The following is a 21,839-nucleotide window of genomic DNA, read 5'->3' on the forward strand; positions in this document are numbered from 1 at the left end:
AAGCCAAATGACCTTAAACGTCCAAAGTCAATCAAACAGTGGCTGTGCCACTAGCCCTACGCGTTTCGTAGATGTCACTCTACTTCCTCAGGGGCTCTATTAGGAGGGAGAAAGACCACCATTGGATCTATATCCAGCAGAATGAAAGGGTCCTTTCATTCTGCTGGATATAGATCCAATGGTGGTCTTTCTCCCTCCTAATAGAGCCCCTGAGGAAGTAGAGTGACATCTACGAAACGCGTAGGGCTAGTGGCACAGCCACTGTTTGATTGACTTTGGACGTTTAAGGTCATTTGGCTTTGGAGACCTGCTTTTCATTCTGCCTGCCAGCTGTCCCTTTAAGGCCACGGGTACTATCGCGCGCGCAGAGACTTCCCGTTGCTCCGGAGGAGGAAGTGAGGCGTGTCTACACGCGGTGCAGAGCTGTGGACCCCGCACACCAGCCTCCACGGCCGGAGAGGTTCCGGCTACCATCGTAGGGACTGACTGGAGTTTGAGCCGCAGTGGAGCAGAGACATCACCCGGCAGGGAGACCATCTCTATCTAGGACTTGTTCCTACCATGCGAGTTTAAGCCTTGCTGTCTGTAAGTAGGGCTCCAATTTTTGTGTCCCAGATGACCTGCGGTCCTTTGTCTTGGCATAGTTCTTCTTTTTAATAAATAGTTGTTTTAATTGTCGCTAGGATTCTTAATTGTTTGTATATATTAGTGCATTACTGCTCACCCTACAGTGTTGCGCTATGATTTTTGTTTGTTTGTGTTTATTTCTTTGCATGGTCTGTCGAGCAAGTGTGCGGATCCCTTGAGGAGTACAGGACATTCCACTGACAATTTGGCGCCAGGTTTTTCTCTATTTTATGTTATTCTGTTAGTACTGGCAGTATCACCGGGCAGCCATCCTTTATTAGAAGTTTTTTTTTAATATCACACTGTGTTTTACACTTTAGCGCTAGTTCACATTTATTTTCACATAGAGAAATCGTGTTATAATCTTGCTATTGTTATAGATATCCACTTCCCCTGTAACTCCTGCTCAGCTCCCAGGTATTATTATCCTTAGTCAAAGGTAATAAAGAGGTGCAATAAGGCTTTTTTGTTTGCGCCCCCTGCCTGCTCTCTCCTCCCTTACCTTTCCCCTGGCACCAACGACGTCATGGCGACACGTCGCCAGAAGTCGCTGGAGAGACAATAACATACAGAGACCTCGCGCATTTTATTTAAGAGTTGTAAGGAAGAGCGAGCGGCCTCTAACCGCCACCCAGGCCGCGCACCCCTACAATAAGGGATACAGGACTAATAACTGGCCACGTCTCATTATAACACCCATCTCTGCAGAGAATTACTGCCCGTGTGCTGACGTTTGTCATGTTATATATTGAAAACAAATCAAACTTGATTCAAAATACTATTTTTATTTAAAATATACTTGTATGATTTTATTTCGATCCTCAAATATCAAGATTTATCACAAACCTAGCACGGCCATTACCTCACCCTGGGCCGCACCGTTAAGCCAGTCCCGGGCCAGTCCCGGGAAGAGCCGCGGATTGCACATGTGCAACAATAACACATGTAGTTAGTTACACAACGGCTTCCGTCCTACAGAAAAACAGTGTTAAACTTTCCAGAACGCATTAAAAAGGAATTAAATCCATCTCAACAAGATCTTATTAACCGTTACATTTTTATCCCGCGTTGCCCTATATTCGCACCTTTTTAGGGTGCTCTGGTCCAGGGGGGCCCCGCGCTTTTCCCCATAACATTACCATTAAATGGCAGGGGAGCGAGCGAGGCCTCTGTATATCCCTTCCCTGCTCTCCGGCGGCGTCTGGCGTGGGTCAAATGACGCCGTGTTGCCATGGCGACGTCACATGACGGAGCAAAGGGGAGGGGGAGGGGCGCAGATGAAGGTTTTTGCGCCACTGCTCCAGTCCATCGTTTATATGATATGTATTACTGCTGTGAAGCGCTATGTACATTTATGGCGCTATATAAATAAAGACATACAATACACTACACTAGCTGTGACCTGCATCTTCCCTTCACACAGTATCTTTTGCTCTAGTCCCGCCTCCTGTTGCTATGCTTCTTTACAACGGAGCTGTCAATCAGCCGGTTGCCTCAGCACCTCACTTTTCCCACCCCTGGGGTTTGGTGCAGCCAGGCCTGTTACCCTCAGAGCTGCCTGCGTTAGTTCTTTGCAGAGTTTGCTGCCTTGCTTCTCCCCACTGCTCCCTCATAGCGTTGTTTCTTACCCATTCCTGATGTTTATACATCCCCAAACGTTTTACCCTCATTTCTGGTCATGTTCCCGCGATAAAAAAAAAGCTGTGTGTGCTGTGCACGCGCATAGTAAGTGAAACTTCTTTGACTTTTGTCACAGAAATTGTATTTGTATTGGTGATGTTTTAATTAAAAATCAAAATACAATTTCATTGACAAAACGCAAATAAATTTGACTTAGAACATGCGTACACATCCCTTGTATTTGCACTAAGCGTGAATTCCTCGTGTGTGCGTGACTGTGTGTGTGTGCGTGACTGTGTGTGTGTGCGTGTGACTGTGTGTGTGCGACTGTGCGTGTGACTGTGACTGTGCGTGTTACTGTGTGACTGTGTGTGACTGTGCGCGTGACAGTGCGTGTGCGCGTGACAGTGCGTGTACGCGTGACAGTGCACGTGACAGTGCACGTGACAGTGCGTGTGCACGCGACTGACTGTGCGCGCGACTGACTGTGCGTGTGACTGTGTGTGTGTGCGTGTGACCGTGTGTGCGTGTGTGTGTGACCGTGTGCGTGCGTGTGACCGTGTGACGTATGCGCAGCCCCCCTGCACCTCACACATCCCCCTAACCTATTCACAGTCAGTGTGTGTATGTCAGTCAGTGTGTGTGTATGTCAGTCAGTGTGTGTGTATGTGTCAGTGTGTGTGCATGTGTGTCAGTCAGTGTGTGTGTATGTGTCAGTGTGTGTGCATGTGTGTCAGTCAGTGTGTGTGTATGTGTGTCAGTCAGTGTGTGTGTGTGTATGTGTGTCAGTCAGTGTGTGTGTCTGTGTGTGTATATATGTATGTGTGTGTGTCTGTCACTGTATGTGTGTCTCTCTTTCTGTGTCCTGCCCCCTCTCTCCTGACTCCTCCCCCCTCACAGACAGGCAGAGCTGCGGACTCGCGGCGGCTCTGCCTGAGACTCTCCTCCCTCCCCTCCCCCCCTCACAGACAGGCAGAGCTGCGGACCCGCGGCGGCTCTGCCTGAGACTCTCCTCCCCCCCCCCCCCCCCCTCACAGACAGGCAGAGCTGCGGACCCGCGGCGGCTCTGCCTGAGACTCTCCTCCCTCCCCCCCCCCCCCTCACAGACAGGCAGAGCTGCGGACCCGCGGCGGCTCTGCCTGAGACTCTCCTCCCCCCCCCCCCCCCCCTCACAGACAGGCAGAGCTGCGGACCCGCGGCGGCTCTGCCTGAGACTCTCCTCCCCCCCCCCCCCCCTCACAGACAGGCAGAGCTGCGGACCCGCGGCGGCTCTGCCTGAGACTCTCCTCCCTCCCCCCCCCCCCCTCACAGACAGGCAGAGCTGCGGACCCGCGGCGGCTCTGCCTGCGACTCTCCTCCCCCCCCCCCCCCTCACAGACAGGCAGAGCTGCGGACCCGCGGCGGCTCTGCCTGAGTCTCTCCTCGCCCCCCCCCACCCCCCGGCGAGACGCGGCCGCACCGGGCAGATACCTAATAAAGGCCCCCCCCCTCCGGAAGTGCTGCGTGGGCAGAGGCAGTGTCGGCGGGGAAGGGGGGCAGCGTGTCATCGTCAGCGGGAGCTGGCTTGGTGCTGTGGGGAACGCAGCTCACTCTACCCCCCCCCCCCCCCGTTCCATGCCTCGGCCGAGGGAGGTCAGCAGGAGTGGCGGCAATTAAATTTTGAGGGCTGCCGCCGCCGCATGTCAGCGGGTGGGGGGAGCAGAGCTCGTTATGAGCTGCGGCGGCGGATACCCTCCATGATCCCTGGGCTCCTCTCCTCGACCCCGGCGGCGCTGAGTCAGCGGGACGCAGGAAAGCGGAGGTAGGGAGGAGAGAGGCTGCGCAGCATGTCAGCGGCCGTTAGGAGCGGCGGCTATCGCCGCCGCATATGTCATGGTGTGTGGGGGGTGTGGGGCTGGGTGGGGTGTGGGGGGTGATTAGGAGCGGCGCCGGCGGCTATCGCCGCCGCCGCCGCATCTGATTTGTGGAGCGGGTGTGATGTCAGTGTTGGGGTCGGGCTGAGCCAGAACACAGCCCGGCCTCAACTGCCAGCACTGACGTCACATCCGTTTCATTTCTGTCTCCACAATTCTTTTTTGCCCCATCACGAATGAGGTGCCACTAAGGAAGTTTCACTTCAAAAACATCACAAATTCAAAGACTCCATTTTGTATGAATGTAGGAATGGAGTTAACTGCTGGTCCAGCTTATTCAGCCGCAGTAAACCGGGGAAAGAACATACTTTGCAATCCAAGCAGGAAAAGGGCTTGTAAATGAACTCATTATAGCCAGTAAAAAGTGACAATCCTTTTAAGATTGACAATTCTGTGCTTTGGCCTAAGTAGCATACACAATATTCCCAATTTATACACAATAATGCAAAAGGTAAGAAGGTCCATTGCACACCTCAAATACACAGCCAGTGGACAAGCCTATGTGCAGAATATCTGTGGCCTAGCTGCGTATCTCACACAGGAACTTGGACGGTTTTTCCTCTGCGCGACCGAAAGTTATAACGGGTTCATACAAAAATCACCCATCAAAAAAAATAAAAAAATAAAATTTCTCAATCTCAAACCTTTCTCACTGACTGCCCCGCACCTCTGGAATGCCCCTCAATACCCGACTAGCACCCTCTCTATCCACATTTAAGACCCACCTTAATACACACCTGCTTAACAAAGCATACGAGTAGCTCCGTGGCTGATACTATACACGATACATAAAGCTTGGCCCCCTGCAGACGCACTTACCAGAACTCCCTCCTACTGTCTCTGTACGTTCTCCCTACCTACCAATTAGATTGCAAGCTCTTCGGAGCAGGGTCTCCTCTTCCAAAATGTTACTTTTATGTCTGAAGCGCTTATTCCCATGATCTGTTAATAGTACTATTTGTTATTTATATGATTGTCACGTGTATTACTGCTGTGAAGCGCTGTGTGCATTGATGGCGCTTTATAAATAAAGATACATACATAATGTAAAGGCAGTCCTGAAATAGTTGCTGCTCCGTTACTAATTGAGTTATTAAAATGGACAATCCCTCCTAGGATCACAGTGATCTGATGGTAGTGTTTGAGTTTTATGGATTAAATGCAGGTGAATGGACATAAGGGGTTTTCCTGTACTAGGTGGGGTCATATTGAATAGCACCGCTTAGTAAATATGGTCCGTGCTCTGCCAACTGCACCCGACAGTAGCGTGCCGATGTATAATGGGCAGAATAACGGAGCAGCAGCTTTACAAATTGACAGAGTCTCCGATAAGTGAATATGGAAAAAACGGCTTTATTGGGACATAAAGACGATACTCTCCATAAAGAATCTCTGATGCGTTTCTCAAGGAGAAGGAAAGTGGCGAGCACACAAGGCAGTGCACTCAGAGTAGAATTCACTTAGGTGCACACCACATACATTTAAAATATAACCTTTATTGACATTACATGAAACATATATTACCGATAATGTAGGTGTAACCAAGATTAAAAATAAATTAAATTAAATTTGACGACTGTCTGTCATCTGATCTAGATATTAAGCCACTGAATAGCACATAAAGCTAATGATCTAGGAGATACAAGGCAGATACAGCAGTGGTATAGGTAAACCACCTAGGACCAAAACCTAGTTTGCACCTAAAGTTGCAATCATAGGTAGGGAGCTCCCTTAATAGCAAATGAGGTATGAAATAGTCCTAATACCAGACTACTGCTCCTAATATGATGGTAATACTAGGTCAGATACACATAGTGATTATCATAGATATAGTGTGATCCAGACAGAGACTAGAGGTGTATGCAGCAGAAAAGGTGGCACTCCCTAAGCGAGCAGGTTCAAATGTGGAAAAGCCTAATATCCTGGCCCAACACTGCACCAGTCACACAGATATCACCGCAGATGTAATGAGCCTTAGGCACCGCACATATATACACGGGCACAGCAAATTAGTGCCAGTATGTGAAACCCACGCTCAAACTATGAGAATGTAACTATTGGTCAGCTGTAGATTCGTCAATTTTAAAATAAAAGACTTCCAAGTAGGAGTCTTACAACATCAATACGTGCCTTTTATGCACCTACCTGGTACTATCAATATATGGGATTTTATATTCATATTTTCAGGACCTGACTCAAGTGCTAGCGCCATGGTCTCCATCATAGATCCCCTGACGACAAGCAAGTCTAAAAGATAAGACTCTTTGACAGCTAACGCCAGAGCGTACAACAGTACACACTTGCACATGATATAGAATGGGATATGTTTTTTCCTATAGCAGTATTTAATTGGCCTATAATTGGTGTCATTTTGATTTATACAGTTTTCTAACTTTGTTATTTCTTGAAAATATCAGAATTCTGGTTTTGTTTTAGTAAAAACCTCAGCACAAGTTGTTTTCACTAAATACACATCAGAAGCGTTCAAGTCATGCAGTATGTTTTAACGATCAAATAAGTGTACTACCAACTTGCTTACCGGCAGTAAGTATCCCCTTAGCACTCTGAGTCAGACTGGAAGATTTCACAATGCCAAAAATAGCTGCAAAAAATAAATACAAATAAATAAACAGATGTTAAGTCAGAAAATATATCTGAAAGCAAATCAGAACTGAAATATTTTGTTTCCTTGAATGACAGTATATACGTGCGTGTACGTAAAGAGATTCTAGGAATTAAAGTCATGAGAAAGTAATGTTTACTTTTAGCGATTTTTCCTAGTCGGTCTCACATTAGTTTGCTGCGTTTATTACAGCGGTGAAGCGCTAGGTCATGCTTGATGCTATACAAAGAAAGATATACATACAGCAAAGAAGAAAAGGACGAGAGGGACGGAGTGGTACCCACACGCAGTGAAACCCCGGTAGGAACAGCATACGCCTACGAAGTGTCGGGCGAACAAGGCACAAAATAAACAAGCAAATAGCTAAAGCCTAAAGAAGTAACCACCTCATAAAATGACAATAAAGTATACACAAAAAGTGTGTCACTGCATGGGTATTACAAGAAATAAATACAGATTATTGAACCGCAACGTTGTGCAAAAATACAAGGGGAATGATTATAGTACACACAGGAGATATTGAATACCATAGAATGATTTGGGGTAGGTGTCAGGAGTTATTAATATGCCCATGAAAAAAGATAAAATAACCAAGCGTAAAAGATTAAAATTATCTTAATTAGAAAAACAAAACATCAATCTGGAATCGGGCACAATAAACATGTATATGTCTCTCATCTTCCGCCTTTGTTGATCCACTGATGGATGAATTCCTCCCCAATGATCTTCCAGATAAACTGCGGTTACAAGCTGCATTTCTCCTTGCTGCTCCAACACATTGTCTGGTTGCATCGTCCCATCTTACTTTTGGTCGTTGTCTTGGTCTTTTAATCTCTTGGAATTCAGTCGCATATCATCTCTGTCCAACAGTGGTCATTTTCATTTCTTCACCCTTGTGATGATGATCGAAACCAAACAGAAGTCTGACATTTATATATACTGTACATATATCCATATACCTTAAAGAATAAAGGAACCACCAAAAGAGCACTTTATTAATACAGATTAAAACAGACAGTTTACAAACAGCACACTCTAGAAGTAGTAGACCCCAAACATGCACATAAGATAAAGCAGTGAGAAATAATGCGTTAGGAGAATAAGCCGGAGAACTGACCTTCCTGCAACAATAACGAACGGAGTGCAGTGATTTAATCAGACACTCCATGTGCATGCCTAGCCCTAAAAGCCGTGTTTAATTTCAGGCAAGTTAACACAAAGCTACGCAGCAAATGCAACACCAGACCCATAATAATCGGACCTAAACACTATGTTCCGGTTAGCAAAGCGCCTGCCCCAAAGCCCTCATTTAACTACAAGCAGAAAAATGTAATGAAAATGTCCGGTTCTTTATTAAATGGGACTTCGCCCCCGAATTCAGCAACCGCTCTCGAAATACACCCCGACCCCCACTGGTCCGGCCGCGCCCATAAAAAGCTGAAGCCCGATTTTGGATGCCGGCCGCTCCTCCCGTTGTAACACTGCAAAAACTCCAATCGCACCCCCAAATCCTTCCGGATCTCTGCCGTTATCAGAATGAAATGATGCGGACGCCTCCTCACAGCGTAGCGGCCACCGGCCGCTTGGAAATACTCTCCCTACCGACATAATCCTGGCCGCAAGAACCAGGTGTTTCATCAAGGACTGAAACTGCTGCAATGACACGGAGACAAACACCTCCAAGGAACTTTGTAATGCCCTCAGTTTATCATTGGGTAGTCTATACGCCAGGGGTCCCCAACGGCACAATAGGGTTCAGGAGCGAGTGGTGGGCACCAACCAGTAAACGCACACGCACAATACACTGCCATCTCTCCCCCCCACCCCCAGAGAGCGAGAGAGAAGAGGGCGAGTGGGATTGTTCCGTATTGGTGCATGTGAGGTAGGCAGGAGACCCAAAAAATAACACAGCACTGCTCCTGACAGAGGGACCAGGACCTGGTTTGCTGTAACAGTACGACTGAGCGCGGGATAGATGAGAGCACGGCTACTGCGGGGTATGTCCTGTGTCACAGAGCGCGGGAGAGATGAGAGCACGGCTTCTGCGGGGGTATGTCCTGTGTCACAGAGCGACACATTGGGCTGTTATTAACCCTTTGGGTGTCCGGTAACATAGCTGCGGATGTTCTATTTGCTTGTTTTCTATGGGAGATAACAGGAGCAGAGAATGCCGAGTGCTGAACGCGATCTGGCCGGCTGTGTGATGTTAGAGGACAACTCCTCCGTTCCGTCATCGCCGACGTTGCGATGGCGCCCAAGAAGCGGTCACATGATCGCGGAGTGTCACTCTGGTACCGCAGCTTCTCAGCACACAAACGGTTAACCAATATAGCCTAAAACTGGAAGCACACCGATATTAAACAAAAAAATGCATCTACATACCAAAAAAAAAAAAAGTGGGAAAGAACGTGGTAATTATTTTACCAAACACGGTTTAAAATAAATACAGAGGAGAGTGGCGACCGGAACAGGAAATTCAGGATGAATGAAAAAGACTTACAGATTTGCCAGCACAAAATATTAAACACGGCATTAGCAATTTTTCATTGGGGAGGGCAAACTTATTCTATCAAGTGACTGCAACGGGGTTTCTGTGCGGTATAAGGCCCTTAGAATGTAAGCTCTGTGGGGTAGAGATTCTTTAATCCTACTGTGTATATTCTGCTTCTTGAACATCTGTTTATCGCTGCGTCCGTGGATCGCTGCATCCGTGGATCGCTGCGTCCGTGGATCGCTGCGTCCGTGGTTGACACGAAGTAAAAACAATAAGCATGTACTGTTCTGGAATTCTCAACCTCCTGGTTTCTCCAAGACGTTTGGCGCCCTTAAGGCCACGCTTCGCGGTGACGCCTTCACGCCACTGGTATTATCAGAGGCTTAAATGCATTGACGCTCATTACCAATACGAATGTACATTACTTCTGTAAAATCCCATCTTATTCCGGCTTCTTCTTCACATGGCAGTAGATACAAGTTAGTGCCAAATAAACCTCAATGCACGAGATACTCAGACACATCATACGTTCCCACAAATCAAACACAGCGGCCGGCTTCCCGAGTGCGGTGAAGAACGCCGCAATCATTTTATTAGAGATTTTACGGAGTAGCAAACCTATACCTTTCCCACAGAGAAAACTGCATTACCGGTCCAACAAGTCGGAGATCCTGTTTACAGAAGCGTATTCTTTTTGTACATGGACTGGTGTATATTTTCCATAGTTACATTTCATTAAGTGATGAAACGCTTGCCAGCATTTTCCTGCAATTATGTCTAACATATATTGTATATAAAGTGTATATTAGATGATACATTATATCTTTTCTCCTCTTTAAATATAGATAGAACACAACAATACAGATTTCTATTGTTTAGCAATAAAAGTGTGCTAAACCTAGAGCATCCTTTTTTTTTTTTTTTTTTTTTCAAACAACTCACGCTTCATTAACAAATCCAATAATGTGATTATTTGTTCACAATATGCAGGTTATCGTGAATGGATGAAACACCGTTTAAATCAACCATAAGGAAGATATGTTTTCAAGCAATATCTCATATTCAGGAATGTAGTTTCTTTGAAGTACAGTTGTGTGTATATAGACAAGACATCAATAGCATATAAATGAATATAATGTCCACATGTACTTAAGGGATAATATTTACTTATCGTCAAATGATTATGCATTACGTTTATTGTATGGTATACATACAAAGAAAAGCTAGATCTAGTTAAGTCTCATTATGCAGTGTGTACATCGTTTCCCATCTTACACAAAAACCCAAACAAAAGCTGGCCGAAGAAATGATAGAGAAAGCTTGGGAAGGAAATACTTTGGTATTTAAAAGCTCTGTTGTCCATATGTTAAAAGGTAACAAGCAGTTAGTAGATCACACCTGGGACAGCAATGTGAAGGTTGGGATCACTCAACATACTGGGCTGTCTTTGTAATGAGCAGTTGTTAGGAGCTGACGGTTAGGTTTCCCCAAGGCAGAATAACACGAGCTTCAGATTCCATGTCAACAGACACAGAAACTGATCTAAGGAAATGTAGTTGGTGAAATGAAAGCCTACAGGTGTCATTAAAAGCAAGTCACGCATTGCCATGCAGTCCCTGCTCCTAGGTGTGACACTCAGGCAGGCGACATACAAACTTTTACTATCACATTCAACATGTGAAAATGGAAACGCCCTCCAAAAATATCAAAAATATCAGTATATTAAATGTATATTAAATGTGCCCAAATGTCATCTAACCCACTGGTTTCTTTTACTTAATAGGTGGAATACCCATAGGCAGAATGTAGCTATTTAATGCCCCTTGGGGCGCCGGAGGGGCGGACACGGGATTGAGGCGGCCCTAAAGGTAGAAACTGAAGTCCTCTTCCATTTCCCTGCGTTAAGGGTGCCAACCGGGCGCGATCTCCCCTAGAAAACGCGTACTATGCGGGGACGACATCATATGGCCCCCGGGTGGGCCCGACCCCATGTAGTGGCCACGTCTTGGGGCACCAAAAGGGTTGAATATTAACATTTATGACGCGCAGACATAAAGGAATAAAACAGGGATTATTTAAGATTCCATGTGTTTTTTTTTTTAAATACATCCTGGTTTGGGGGAGTTTCCAGATTTGAACATTCTTCGGGCAATTAAAATAAAGTATTAACGCCCTTAATGCCCGTTCCTTACCTACCACACGGGCATTGGGTTGTCCCCATTTTTAGCTTGAGAACAGCACAGCAAGTCTACGCCAAGAGAATCCAGGCTGTGCCATATCTTGGTGCCGTTGGCATTCCAGCCCTCCAGGAGTAATCAAACACTATCCAAACTACCTCCATTTTAAGAACCCAGACAAGTTTTCAGCCTTGCGCTGCAATCCGCCCCCACCCCTAAACGCACTCTTCTTACTTTAGTAGAACCGGAGGCTCCCGTAGATCACAACCATGGTGCTTCCAGTCCCAGGCACTCCCCGTGCTGCCGGTAACCAGAATATTGTAAATGTGAACTGGGGATGAAGGCCGCACCACTACCCAAACCTGTAACATACAGGGGTGCTCCCTAGAAACAATGTCAGCGAAAAAGTGTGATGGGGTACCAAAAAATGTCACATATAGTACCCGCTATACAGAAAAAGTACCCCTAAGAGTGCAAAGGGTGCAATAACCTCACAATAAATCTGTAAGGTCCCGGAGGGGTCAAAATATGACCTCTCCTGAAAACTGGGATGTCTGTCCAACCGGTAAAATGGAAGCAGGGGTGCACATCCAATCAGGGGTGCACATCCAATCAGGGGTGCACATCCAATCAGGGGTGCACATCCAATCAGGGTGTTAGTAAATACATATGTAAGAGTGTTAGCAAAACCAACGCATGTATGATACATAGTAACCCTGGTGGAAAGTAGCAATTGCAGATAAATACAGATGGTGATAATGTAGCTACTAGGTGAGGTATCAGATGCTGGGAGACAGTAGTAGATGCTGCTGGTGGGGGGTCTGTTATTGGACTGCGATTGTCACGGTCGCGCAGACAGAGCAATTAGGGTTTTTTTTTTTATAACTCTGGAGTATTTCCAATGATCTAGTTTACTACATTTATATAACTCGGCATCTTACCCTTTATCAATTCAAACACCAGAGCTCGTTTCTTTGTGCATTATACTAAGTTAGCGGGAAAGGGAGTTTAACGCTTGTGCCTAATCACATTCCCATTTCAGAACCCGCACATTCTGCTCACGCTTATAGCATTACCAGTTTAGTCATATAATATTTTACTTGTCACACGACGGTCAGCCACTCCAGCGTCCGCGATAATAACACGCTAAGAAACCGCTGTTATTTATGGGAGTACATCGGTCACTTACCCTGCTGGACCACCGTCCCACAATCAGGATCCTGAGCAACTTGCAGTAAGATCTCCTCCACATCCCGATTCCTCCCGGGAGGGTCTACAAGGGCTGTTATTTTCTGTTGTAAGGTCTTTGGCAAAGACATGAGCTGCGTGAACTGACCCTCTGGACTTTTATCTACCTACAAACACAAAATAAAACACACAGGATCTCTGTAACGTTAGGTGCATTACAGAGCAACATATATTTACCCTGCAATAAAAGCAGCAAGCACTCAAAATCTATTTAAACCACACGCAAGGCAGTGATAGGATAACCTTAGCATGAGGTTAAATTAAGGAGTTAAAGGGCCTTTGGTTTCTGCATATAATTACTTTTGTAGATATGCATTAAACTCAGGGAAAACAACATCTGTTATTAATTAAGGTAACCCGCCGACATAAGGGTGCGTGGTGGGGGGGGGGGGGGGGGGGGTGCGTGGTGGGGTGCGTGGTGGGGGGGGGTGCGTGGTGGGGGGGTGGGGCCCAAATAGAAAATCTTTACGATGTTTCATTGAAATACCCACTTATTTGTAACAGGCTATGTTCATTTTCAAGACAGAAGGGTGAGATTATTCAGCTCATAAGAAAGCAATCACTCTTTAAGGTGTTAGAAAATGTAGGTCATCAAACCTGTAACAGGACTTAACATTCACTGAGCATCGTTAGACACCGTGATAACCTTACCTCTACAGTGCTCTGCTGATGCTTATACACTGCTTGTGGGTACTCCTGCAGTATGTTACTGTACAGCTTCTGAAAATGTGGCAGGTTGGGTTTCACAATCTTCAGCACTTTTCTTTTGTCTTCACCAACGATCATTCGAAAATCCCCTAATTAAAAATTAAAGTGAATAATCAGATGACCGGGATTGTGCATCTGAACGGGAAACACTGGTGAAAAGCTCAAAACGTACCGGAATACATGATAGCAAATAGGTTTCTTTTGCAACCTCGTTATACACCATAAAAAGATTAAAGCACCAATAACGGATGTTTTATATGCAAGTCACTAAACTATTTAACTGCATATCAACCTGCCGGAGAATTAACATCCACTTCCCCGGCTGAAAGAGAATGAGGAGAATCGCACAAAGTACGTGAAGGTTTTATTTAGAGAATGCAGAGACACAGGAAACTAAAGAACGTGTCGGGGGGTGCAACGTGTCGGGGGGTGCAACGTGTCGGGGGGTGCAACCCCTTCCTCAGAATTAACACCCACAGAAACACGTGACCTAACGGAATCCAGCCACAGTAACTGGTTATTGGTACATGTTGGCACCAATGACAAAGTTAGAGAAAGATGGAGGGTCCTAAAAAATGATTACAGGGATCTAGGCCAAAAGCTTAAGGCAAGGACCTCCAAGGTAGTATTTTCTGAAATACTACCAGTGCCATGCGCTACCGCAGGGAGACAGTCAGAGATCAGGGAGGTTAATGCATGGCTAAGAAAGTGGTGCAGGAAGGAGGAGTTTGGGTTTTTAGAGCACTGGGACTCCTTTTCTGAGAGGTGCCATCTATATTCTAGGGACGGATTGCACCACAATGAAGAGGGATCTTCTGTGCTAGGGGGGAGAATGCTAAAAAGGTTGGATGAGATTTTAAACTAGGATGGAGGGGGAGGGGAATGAAACAGATAATGAACTAAATGGAATAGATGAGGATACAAGGTGGTATGGAGGTAGAATGGGGGCCAGTGCAAGTTTGACAAGCAGTGAGACACCCATAGTAAATACAGATAATACTACAAAACTTCTAAAGACTAAACCAAGTGGGAGCAGAAAGGAAGGAGCAGATAAGATAATAGTACAGGCTGAAAAAAAACTTAAATGCATGCTTGCTTAGGCCTCGGCCATGTTACGTGCTTGCTGGCGGAAGCGCGCTGAGGCGCGCTCCCGCTCAGCACTGAGCCCCTACAGCCGCAATTAGAGCGGCTTTAGTAGGGGCTCACCTGCGCTTCCGCGCGCTTGCGGAAGCGCAGGTCTTGGGGGAATTTAAAATTCCCCCGCTTGCCGGCGAGACAGGCCGGTCACGTGAGCGGTTCGCCCAATGAGGGCGAACCAGCTCCGTGACGTCACTGGCCCGCCCCCGGCCAGTGACGCGCCCGCCCCCGGACTGCCCCCTGACGGCTGCTGAGAGCGCTTGCGGTAAGCAACCGCAAGGCCAGGGAAAGCACCCGCTTTCCCTGCGCCTCAGCGCGCCTCAGCACGCCAGCAGGGACCGTGGACTCGGCCTAATGCAAGAAGCCTGACAGATAAAATGGGGGAGCTTGAATTAATAGCTACAAGGGAGCAGTATGATATCATAGGCATTACAGAAACATGGTGGGATGAAACTCATGACTGGACAGTTAATTTAAAGGGGTATTCTCTTTTTCGGAAGGATCGAACAAATAGAAGGGGAGGTGGAGTATGTCTATATGTTAAACCAGATCTAAAACCTATTATAAGGGCTGATGTCTATGAAGGGAATGATGAAAATGTAGAGACCTTATGGATAGAAATTAGCAGTGGAGGTAAAAGTATAAAGAAAATGTTTGTGGTAATATGCTATAAACCACCAAATATCTGTGAGATTGAGGAAGCTAAAATACATTTGCAAATGGAGAAGGCATCAAAACTGGGTCATGTTTGCATAATGGGGGATTTTAATTATCCAGACATAGACTGGGGCAATGAGATTAGAGTTACAACAAAAGGAAACGGGTTTTTGGGGGTGCTTAAAGATAATTATATGACCCAAATTATTGAGGAACCAACCAGGAGAGGGGCAGTTCTGGATTTGGTCATATCAAACAATGTAGAAGTAATAACAAATATTCAAGTCCTGGAACATTTGGGTAACAGTGATCATAACATGGTCTCATTTGAAATAAATGATCAAAAAACAGATTACTTGGGTTCAACAAAGACTTTAAATTTTAGAAAGGCAGATTTTAATAAACTGAGGTCTAATCTAGTAGTAATACAATGGGATGATGTTTTTGCAGGGAAAAATGTAGAAGATAAATGGGCAGTCTTTAAAACATTGTTAGAAAAGCACACTTATCAGTGTATACCCTTGGGTAATAAGTATAAAAGAAATAAGTCAAAACCAATGTGGCTAAATAAACAGGTAGGGGAGGAAATGGACAAGAAGAGGAAGGCGTTTAGATTCTTTAAGTCAGAAGGGACATCGTATCAGAATTATAAGGAATGTAACAAAAATTGCAAAAGGGCAATTAAATTAGCAAAAATGGATAATGAAAAAAGGATTGCAATAGAAAGTAAGGTCAACCCTAAAAAGTTCTTTAAGTACCTTAATAACAAAAAAATGAGAAAAGAAAATATAGGACCCTTTCAGTGTGAAACGGGTAGGCAGATTATTGGAGATAAGGAAAAAGCAGATGTATTAAAACAAATTCTTTGCCTCTGTGTTTACCAGGGAAGAATCAAGTTCAATAGTAGTGCCGCAGGAGGAAGCCACAACCTCCATATTAATGACCAATTGGTTAACTGAGGAAGAAGTTCATAAGCGACTTGAAAAATTTAAAGTAAATAAGGCACCTGGCCCCGATGGCATACATCCAAGAGTACATACATCCAAGAGTATTTAATATTCAAGGACTCCATTTCCACGGGCTCAGTACCACAAGATTGGCGTAAAGCAGATGTGGTGCCTATATTTAAAAAGGGAGCTAGATCACACCCGGGGAATTACAGACCTGTAAGCCTGACTTCAATAGTAGGGAAACTACTTGAAGGTTTAATACGGGATAATATTCAGGAATACCTAATGGTAAACAAAATTATTAGTAATAGTCAGCATGGATTTATGAAGGATAGATCTTGCCAAACTAACCTTATTTGTTTCTTTGAGGAGGTAAGTAGGAATTTAGACCAGGGTAATGCAGTTGATGTGGTCTACTTAGATTTTGCAAAGGCTTTTGATACGGTTTCACACAAGAGGTTGGTGTACAAAATAAAGAAAATTGGACTCAGTAATAATATATGCACCTGGATTGAAAACTGGTTAAAGGACAGACAACAGAGGGTTGTCATAAATGGAACGTTTTCAGGTTGGGCTAAAGTCATGAGTGGAGTACCTCAAGGATCGGTACTGGGACCCCTGCTTTTTAACTTGTTTATTAATGACCTTGAGGTTGGGATCGAGAGCAAAGTCTCCATCTTTGCTGATGATACTAAATTGTGTAAGGTAATAGAATCAGAGCAGGATGTAATTTCTCTTCAGAAGGACTTGGAGAGACTGGAAACGTGGGCAGGTAAATGGCAAATGAGGTTTAATACAGATAAATGTAAGGTTATGCATTTGGGATGCAAGAATAAAAAGGCGACTTACAAATTAAATGGAGATATATTGGGGGAATCCTTGATGGAGAAGAATTTAGGAGTGCTTGTAGACAGCAGGCTTAGCAATAGTGCCCAATGTCATGCAGTAGCTGCAAAGGCAAACAAGATCTTATCTTGCATCAAACGGGCAATGGATGGAAGGGAAGTAAACATAATTATGCCCCTTTACAAAGCATTAGTAAGACCACACCTTGAATATGGAGTACAATTTTGGGCACCAATCCTAAGAAAAGACATTATGGAACTAGAGAGAGTGCAGAGAAGAGCCACCAAATTAATAAAGGGGATGGACATTCTAACTTATGAGGAGAGGCTAGCTAAATTAGATTTATTTACATTAGAAAAGAGGCGTCTAAGAGGGGATATGGTAACTATATACAAATATATTCAGGGACAATACAAGGAGCTTTCAAAAGAACTATTCATCCCACGGGCTGTACAAAGGACTCGGGGCCATCCCTTAAGGTTGGAGGAAAGGAAATTTCACCAGCAACAAAGGAAAGGGTTCTTTACAGTAAGGGCAGTTAAAATGTGGAATTCATTACCCATAGAGACTGTGATGGCAGATACAATAGATTTGTTCAAAAACAGGTTGGACATCTTTTTAGATGGGAAAGGTATACAGGGATATACAAAATAAGTATACATGGGAAGGATGTTGATCCAGGGATTAATCCGATTGCCAATTCTTGGAGTCAGGAAGGAATTAATTTTTCCCCTAAATGGGGTTTTTTGTTTGCCTTCCTCTGGATCAATAAGTATAGATATAGGATAAAGTATCTGTTGTCTAAATATAGCATAGATTGAACTTGATGGACAGAAGTCTTTTTTCAACCTCATCTACTATGTAACTATGTAACAGAGGGTTACGTGACCAGAACATCTAAATGGAACAAAAACAAATATGTAATCTGCCCCCAAAATACAAACTTCTCACTGGCCTAAGACAGGGGGCTCAAGTCCAGTCATCAAGCCCCCCAACGGGTCAAGTTTTCAGGATATCCCAGCTTCAGCACAGGTGGTTCAATTAGCATATGAAAATCTGACTGGGGGGGTGGGGGGGGAAGAGGAGGAGGGCTTGATTACTGGAGTTGAGCGCCCAAGGCCTAAGGCATGGTTATATAGCGGGGATACGGAGCCCGTGCCATGGTTATATAGCGGGGATACGGAGCCCATGCCATGGTTATATAGCGGGGATATGGAGCCCGGGCCGGTTATATAGCGGGGATACGGAGCCCGTGCCATGGTTATATAGCGGGGATATGGAGCCCGGGCCGGTTATATAGCGGGGATACGGGGCCCGGGCCGGTTATATAGCGGGGATACGGAGCCCGGGCCGGTTATATAGCGGGGATACGGAGCCCGGGCCGGTTATATAGCGGGGATACGGAGCCCGGGCCATGGTTATATAGCGGGGATACGGGGCCCGGGCCGGTTATATAGCGGGGATACGGAGCCCGGGCCGGTTATATAGCGGGGATACGGAGCCCGGGCCATGGTTATATAGCGGGGATACGGAACCCGGGCCGGTTATATAGCGGGGATACGGAGCCCGTGCCGGTTATATAGCGGGGATACGGAGCCCGTGCCATGGTTATATAGCGGGGATACGGAGCCCGTGCCGGTTATATAGCGGGGATACGGAGCCCGGGCCGGTTATATAGCGGGGATACGGAGCCCGTGCCGGTTATATAGCGGGGATACGGAGCCCGGGCCATGGTTATATAGCGGGGATACGGAGCCCGTGCCGGTTATATAGCGGGGATACGGAGCCCGTGCCGGTTACATAGCGGGGATACGGGGCCCGGGCCGGTTATATAGCGGGGATACGGGGCCCGGGCCGGTTATATAGCGGGGATACGGAGCCCGGGCCATGGTTATATAGCGGGGATACGGAGCCCGGGCCGGTTATATAGCGGGGATACGGAGCCCGTGCCGGTTATATAGCGGGGATACGGAGCCCGGGCCGGTTATATAGCGGGGATACGGAGCCCGGGCCGGTTATATAGCGGGGATACGGAGCCCGGGCCGGTTATATAGCGGGGATACGGGGCCCGGGCCGGTTATATAGCGGGGATACGGAGCCCGGGCCGGTTATATAGCGGGGATACGGGGCCCGGGCCGGTTATATAGCGGGGATACGGAGCCCGGGCCGGTTATATAGCGGGGATACGGAGCCCGGGCCGGTTATATAGCGGGGATACGGAGCCTGTGCCATGGTTATATAGCGGGGATACGGAGCCCGTGCCGGTTATATAGCGGGGATACGGGGCCCGGGCCGGTTATATAGCGGGGATACGGAGCCCGGGCCGGTTATATAGCGGGGATACGGAGCCCGGGCCATGGTTATATAGCGGGGATACGGAGCCCGTGCCGGTTATATAGCGGGGATACGGGGCCCGTGCCGGTTATATAGCGGGGATACGGAGCCCGGGCCATGGTTATATAGCGGGGATACGGAGCCCGTGCCGGTTATATAGCGGGGATACGGAGCCCGGGCCGGTTATATAGCGGGGATACGGAGCCCGTGCCGGTTATATAGCGGGGATACGGAGCCCGTGCCGGTTATATAGCGGGGATACGGAGCCCGTGCCGGTTATATAGCGGGGATACGGGGCCCGGGCCGGTTATATAGCGGGGATACGGGGCCCGGGCCGGTTATATAGCGGGGATACGGGGCCCGGGCCGGTTATATAGCGGGGATACGGAGCCCGGGCCATGGTTATATAGCGGGGATACGGAGCCCGGGCCGGTTATATAGGGGGGATACGGAGCCCGGGCCGGTTATATAGCGGGGATACGGGGCCCGGGCCATGGTTATATAGCGGGGATACGGAGCCCGGGCCGGTTATATAGCGGGGATACGGAGCCCGTGCCGGTTATATAGCGGGGATACGGAGCCCGGGCCATGGTTATATAGCGGGGATACGGAGCCCGTGCCGGTTATATAGCGGGGATACGGAGCCCGGGCCATGGTTATATAGCGGGGATACGGGGCCCGGGCCGGTTATATAGCGGGGATACGGGGCCCGGGCCGGTTATATAGCGGGGATACGGAGCCTGGGCCGGTTATATAGCGGGGATACGGGGCCCGGGCCGGTTATATAGCGGGGATACGGAGCCCGGGCCGGTTATATAGCGGGGATATGGAGCCCGGGCCGGTTATATAGCGGGGATACGGGGCCCGGGCCGGTTATATAGCGGGGATACGGGGCCCGGGCCGGTTATATAGCGGGGATATGGGATATTTGCATATAATTACCTCTGCAGATATGCTTTAAACTCAGGGAAAACAACATGTATTACTAATTAAAGGTAACCCGCCGACATAAATGTGTGTGGGGGGGTTGGGGGAGGGGGTGTGTGTGTTCTTACCCGAGTAGGAGAGCCCGGCTATTTGAAGGTATAGGTCTTCTTCAGAGATGCTTTCTGGAAGCATGAGAAAGGCGGCCGTCAACGCACTCTTCAGATTGCTGATTAACGCGGTTTGTAGCCGGGCATTCTCCTTCTGGGTTAGCATTTTTACCTGGAAAAGCAAGAAGAATGCAAACAGTAAGCGGGCTGGCTCAAAATATGAGAAAAAGGACGAGTAAATTTCATCTCCCAATGTTCCCCTGCATTCTAAAAGCAGAGAGTATTTTTATTTTATTTATATAAAACATTACCTCTTCCCGAAATATACTGCAAGTAGTTTATTTCCCCCCCCCACTGGGAATGAATATTTGCCTGGGAACACAATATGGCCGCCATGGTTAGCCTCGCAACGTCAGTCATCAGGAAGTGACCATGTCATTGGCAGATTGCGTTGTGACTTTTTATTGGTGACCACATTCGTATGTTTTGGTCACAGTGGCATAAAGTATATATCTATATCTATATCTAAATAAATGGTACAAATATCTCTGGGACCGGGGGGTCTCTGGGGGTCTCTGGGGGTCGGGCCCCGATAAAGGGCAGTTTGACTGAAATGTTGGCAAAGTAAACAAAGCCTCTTTAATAAACACAGACATGTAAAAGCTGCAGAGAGAAGGTGAATACTGTATCTTATCTTTCCTGAAATCTCTAAGCAACACGTGACGATTATGGTTGAGAAGTAATAGCGAATACTTAATGCTGTTTAACAGCGATATAATGACGGCTTTTCCCCCCCGGCAGGCTCCTTGTCAGTTCTGCCGCCGCACACCGCAAAGTAACGTTTTTATATTACATGCCTCGCATACAAAGTAGCGGCTCAGCCATTGTTATTAATGAAGTTCAGCCAGGGACACGTCCTACACACAGCTTCCCAGAATCCAACACTTTCACCCAGGCCAAAGCCACAATCATCCATCAGCTGAAAAGCTGCAGCAAGAAGTGGGAGATGCACAAACGTCCGCTGCGGGTTCATGTGCGCGATACCGCGTTAATTGCCATTCAAAATCAATGGCAGCCAACACCGGATTGGGCGCGTTATTCCACGGCTCCGTGAATTTCCCGGTGAGAGTCAAAAACAAAAAAAAATAAGTTTTATTCCATTGATATTTACACCTGTGTGGTTCCCCGCCGATATTGGCACAATAAAAATATGTAGGAATTTAAAAAAAAAACAACCTTCTAATAGTTTGAAATCTACCCCAAAGATCTTACAATGTCATTTTGGAGCCTGCGGCACATGGTGATAAAGGGACTGTCTCAAAGTTAGAAGAATGGACAATAGGATTCACCCACTTCAAAGACATTAGTCAGAGATGTACACAATCATGGTGTACAATTAGCAGGTGCTTGCATCAATAGCCAAGTTTGGGGGCGAAGGTGGAACGGTGCAGCAGGCGTTAGCCGATATTCT

The 21,839-nt window shown here is 46.7% G+C and overlaps 1 protein-coding gene across 1 annotated transcript in view; it reads right to left on the reverse strand.

The window, feature by feature from the left end:
* The window catches only part of TAMM41 (TAM41 mitochondrial translocator assembly and maintenance homolog), a 31,330-nt gene that overhangs the window by 2,847 nt on the left and 6,644 nt on the right, over positions 1–21,839 (reverse strand). The window contains exons 4-7 of the mRNA XM_075574944.1: positions 20,390–20,540; positions 13,354–13,499; positions 12,644–12,809; positions 6,700–6,762 (exon numbers count right to left, since the gene is read on the reverse strand). Coding sequence (XP_075431059.1) covers positions 6,700–6,762; positions 12,644–12,809; positions 13,354–13,499; positions 20,390–20,540 — 526 coding nt within the window. The remainder of the gene's footprint in view (positions 1–6,699; positions 6,763–12,643; positions 12,810–13,353; positions 13,500–20,389; positions 20,541–21,839) is intronic.

Source organism: Ascaphus truei, chromosome 17 (genome assembly GCF_040206685.1).
Source record: "Ascaphus truei isolate aAscTru1 chromosome 17, aAscTru1.hap1, whole genome shotgun sequence".
Lineage (NCBI taxonomy): Eukaryota > Metazoa > Chordata > Amphibia > Anura > Ascaphidae > Ascaphus > Ascaphus truei.